The 4,476-nt window shown below is 20.1% G+C and overlaps 1 protein-coding gene across 1 annotated transcript; it reads left to right on the top strand.

The window, feature by feature from the left end:
* Positions 1-2,753: 2,753 nt before the first annotated feature.
* On the top strand, positions 2,754-4,413 carry LOC102671669 (dysbindin protein homolog). The gene is made up of 5 exons (XM_006618040.2): positions 2,754-3,089; positions 3,172-3,461; positions 3,592-3,747; positions 3,820-3,960; positions 4,168-4,413. Exons 1-5 carry the CDS (start codon positions 3,034-3,036, stop codon positions 4,254-4,256), a joined length of 732 nt encoding a protein of 243 aa, XP_006618103.1. The 5' UTR covers positions 2,754-3,033; the 3' UTR covers positions 4,257-4,413.
* Positions 4,414-4,476: the final 63 nt, after the last annotated feature.

Here is a 4,476-nt window from a genome sequence, read left to right as displayed (position 1 = left end):
ATATTAAATGTATATTTTTATTTATATAATAATCAATATAAATATATATTTCAATATGTATTTCAAATTTTAATATTTATTCCTTTAATCAAATCGAAAAGTAAGTTAATGTTGATGTGATGATAAAGAAACTTTTTCTTCCAGTTGAAATCATAGTTTTTTCTTTTTATGGAAAATTGTACACCAAAAAGCATACCTGAAATAACCGGTTTTGCCGGGAAAATACATGTGAACAAGGCGTGGCAAAATGGTTGGAGGCTAACAGGAACAGGAATATAGTAGGGGAACTTAACGGAACATGTCGAAAACGACCGAATCTGACATCTATTGATCGTAACAGGTTCTGTACAGTTTCCTACAGATACTCAAATAATTCGAATTTAAAATTCTATATTTATAGTTCAAATGAAATTTTATATTAATTTATTAAATATATTAAATGATTATAATTATTTAGGTTTTTACATATATCTTACTTATAATATTGTTTGTATCAATTCTTTACAATCATTTATGATTACGTTACTATAAATACTATAAATCAAAATAAAAGATATATCAAAATAAAAGATTATATTTATAAATCATCTTTTTATGTAGTTATATGTTATTTTAAAAAAATAGGTATTGTCACATCAGAAGTTCACTCTTGACTATTTTTGTTGTCTTGTTTACGAATAAAACTCAAGCAAACCGTTGAATAGTTAAATATAAGTTGACATTCTCATTCCACGGAATACTTGACTATTGATTTTATCCCTACCATGGTCTCTTCGTCCTTTGGTTAATAAGTATGCGCTGTAGCTGTGATAGTATGCGCAGAAATGTAATCGTCTTTATGGAGAAGACGAGTTCACCACAATATAGTAGTAGTCTAACTTGATGCAAGGAGAAAGGGGATACTTGGATACGTTGACCCAACATCCCTGACTAGTCCTCCCTCTCCAACATCTCCTCCCACAAATCTGGTTTCATTGCGAGTTGCGCACAACTTTCTAAGCTCGAACCTTCTCTGACGACGTTTGTTCAAGTTATGCTCATTGCGTGCAGAGTAGGGATAGAAAAAGATAAAGATTTCAATAAAGGTTCTGATTAATAAGATTTTATGAGCTTGTTCAAGATTATTAATTGAACCTATTATACAAAAATAATATAGTTCTTTATACGATTAAATAATTTAAAATATTTGTTTTTATATCAAGAAATATTATAAAAAAACAAAAATAGAAATAAACATAATTAAATCAATATAAATAAAATGTTTATGTAAATATAAATATTCAATTATAAATATGCATTTATATATATATATATAAATATAAATATAAATATAAATATGCATTTATATATATATATAAATAAAATTTTTTATTCTAAGATTTATTATTATATTCTATTATTCTCTTATAAGATCATGTAACATTTTTGGAATTGACCACACAGGAAGAGAAAAACTTGGCAACATAGGGGATACTTCCATCCAATTCTGTAATTCCGTCATGTATATACATATCTTTCAAGAATTATTTTCTTTATTGACTTCACTAACGTAAAATTGTTATTATCTTTTTTATTTTTAAAATAAAATAATAAATTTAAATATATATTATATAACAAGTATATAAATTATATTATATGCATATAAATTCTACTTTTTTTAAAGTTTATTTTAATATTCACAATAATAAACATAAAATTAAAATATTAAATATAAAAAATATAATAATAATATATTTTAATAAGAGTTTTCTTTAATAATATTTGAAAATATTTATTTTTTTTTTTATATTACTATTCTAATAGAATTCTTTTATTTCATCATTGATTATAATTAATCAAAAGTAATTTAATGTCTTTCCCTTCTCTTTTTCTCTATTTACTGATTTTCTTATACAGGTAATTTGCAATTTGACCTCGTTTGTTGACCTCACTGGTTGCTAGGCACCAGTTATATTGTCAAAGAGAGGGAGTTAAATTTTAGCGATGTTGCCAAATGGTTTCATATCAAAAATACTATATAATTAAACTCTAATTTGATGAATTTTTTTATATTAAAAAAAACAAATTTTTAATAATTAATTAAAAAATTATTTATCTAATTTTATCGTAATTATTGATATTAAGTTCATATATAAATAATTAATATTTTTAATATTTAATATGTAATCCGAAATTTATTGTGATATAATTGTGAATTATATTTTTTATTAAATAAAAATATTAATAGAGTATCAATATTTAATATGTAAATAATTATTATTACTTTTTATAAATATTAATAAATATATAAATATTAGAAATTTATATTATCATTCTTTATATTTTTAAATATACTCTTTAATATAATATTAATTATTGTTAATCAAATGTGTATTATAAATTGTTGTAATCAGTGCCGCCAACGAAAAGAAAAATTGTACAGTGTTATCATGTTTTTCATTAAACACAAAACAATATATTTTAATTAAAAAGCATATATTGATTATTTGTTTATATATTTAGGTTAACTGATTTTCATCAATGAAAAGTATTCAATAATAAATTTTCAATTTAAACATATAATTTTTAATTAATTGTATGTTGATTGCATTTTAATTTAATATTTTAAATTATATTTTTAAAAATAATAATAAAGATTTTTTTTAAGATTTTCATTTCAATAACTAATATTATGTGAACAAAAACTGTCATTAATAATTTCAAACAAGAGGTTAAGTTATTTATTTTATTAATAATAATTTTTATAATAATTTTTCATTATAAATATTATGTAATATATTTTCTTTTTAAAATATCATCAATATTTCATCAATATATATTTCATCAATATATTTTCAATATAAATAAATGATTATTTTAATATGAAGTATACAGATTTTTTCCAAATACATTTCATAAATGATGAATGTATATAGGAATTAATTCTTGTCTGTGTTTACAAATTATACAATAATTAAGTTGAAATATTTAAATATCTTATATATTTATATATACCATAATAATTATAAATATAAAATAGAATAATTCATAATCATGTTTAGTACTTTACGAAATAAATTTCAAACTGTTCAAGAAGGTATATCAGCTAGGTAAATTTTATACAAATAAAAAAATATGCTAAAAGATAATTTAAATATTTTACAATTATATTTTGTATTAATTTTATTTTAGTATCAGAGGATTGACTGTTATTGAAAATCCAAAACAAAAAAAAAATAATAATATCAGAAATGTTAATTACAATGCAGGAGCTGATATTTTGCATAGATTTCAATTACAATGGAATGAACTACATGAGCTTGCAGAAGAAAATGCAGGGAAAGCTCAAGAAGCTGATAAACTTATTGAAACTATCTATGAGAAACTTGAACATGAGTGGAAAAGTCTTACTTGTTTAAATAGTACTTTAGCTTACATTCCAAAAATTAATAATGCAATACAGGATCTTATGGATCAAATAGGTACTATTATTTAAAATGTCTTTTTAAATAATAATTTTTTAATTTAAATATATTATAAATATGAAAAATTAATTGTAAATGCTTATTAAATATTATTAAATATTATTAATATTATTAAATATTATCAAAGGAACATTACAAGAAATGTTTGAAGAAGTGGAAGGTGCAATATATCGTTTAGAAGATTTAAATGAAATGTTAGATTTACAAAGTAGACAATTAGATCATAGATTTCAATTAGCCTTATATAAAGAAAAAAAGCTTGCAGAATTAAATGTTATTAAAGGTATACATATAATATTTGAAATATATTATGTAATTATAATATAAAAATATTAAAAATACATATTGATTTTAGCAAAATTGGCCAATGAACATATTGAAAGAGTATCAAAATATGAGCTTAAACAACAGAAAATGATGAAAGAAAGACGAGAAACATTTGATGAAGTTTTTAAAGAAGAACTTAAAGAATATAAAGCAACAGGATCTATATCAAGTATGTCATGATATATATTTTAAAAATAAAAAATTAATGCTTTTAATTTCTTATATTTTATTCCAAACAAATATTATTTTCATATAATTTTCTTCAATAATAAATTAAATTATTAAATTAATTTTTAATAAAACTAATTTAATTAATATATTTAATATAATTTAATATAACTAATTTAAAATACAATAAAATTGATTTTTATTTTAGAATTACCAGTAACACAACAAGGTCCATCATTGGATGACATAGTTTTGGATGTAGATTCAACAATATTTAATGAATTTTTAAAAAATTAAGAATGTAATATATGTGCATGTGCACATGTATGTATGTATGTATGTGTTTAAAAGAATAAATATAGAAATATTTGAGGAATAATTATAAATTATATAATATATAATTATATAAAATTCTGTATGAATTATGTAAAAATAAATAATAACTTTTAGAAATATTTTTTTATTTATGATTAAATAATATAAAATATATAATATATATTTAACAATATATAATAAT

This window comes from Apis dorsata, unplaced genomic scaffold (assembly GCF_000469605.1).
Source record: "Apis dorsata unplaced genomic scaffold, Apis dorsata 1.3 scaffold_339, whole genome shotgun sequence".
NCBI classification, from domain to species: Eukaryota; Metazoa; Arthropoda; class Insecta; order Hymenoptera; family Apidae; genus Apis; species Apis dorsata.
This window is presented reverse-complemented; position numbering and strand designations above follow the sequence as displayed.

What these genes read in the sequence shown, in the direction of transcription:
- LOC102671669 (XM_006618040.2), top strand. Translation starts at nt 3,034, where the DNA reads ATGTTTAGTACTTTACGAAATAAATTTCAAACTGTTCAAGAAGGTATA. An exon ending in GGATCTTATGGATCAAATAG is followed by an intron (nt 3,462 to 3,591) that starts GTACTATTATTT and finishes ATATTATCAAAG; the next exon opens with GAACATTACAAGAAATGTTT. An exon ending in AGAATTAAATGTTATTAAAG is followed by an intron (nt 3,748 to 3,819) that starts GTATACATATAA and finishes TATTGATTTTAG; the next exon opens with CAAAATTGGCCAATGAACAT.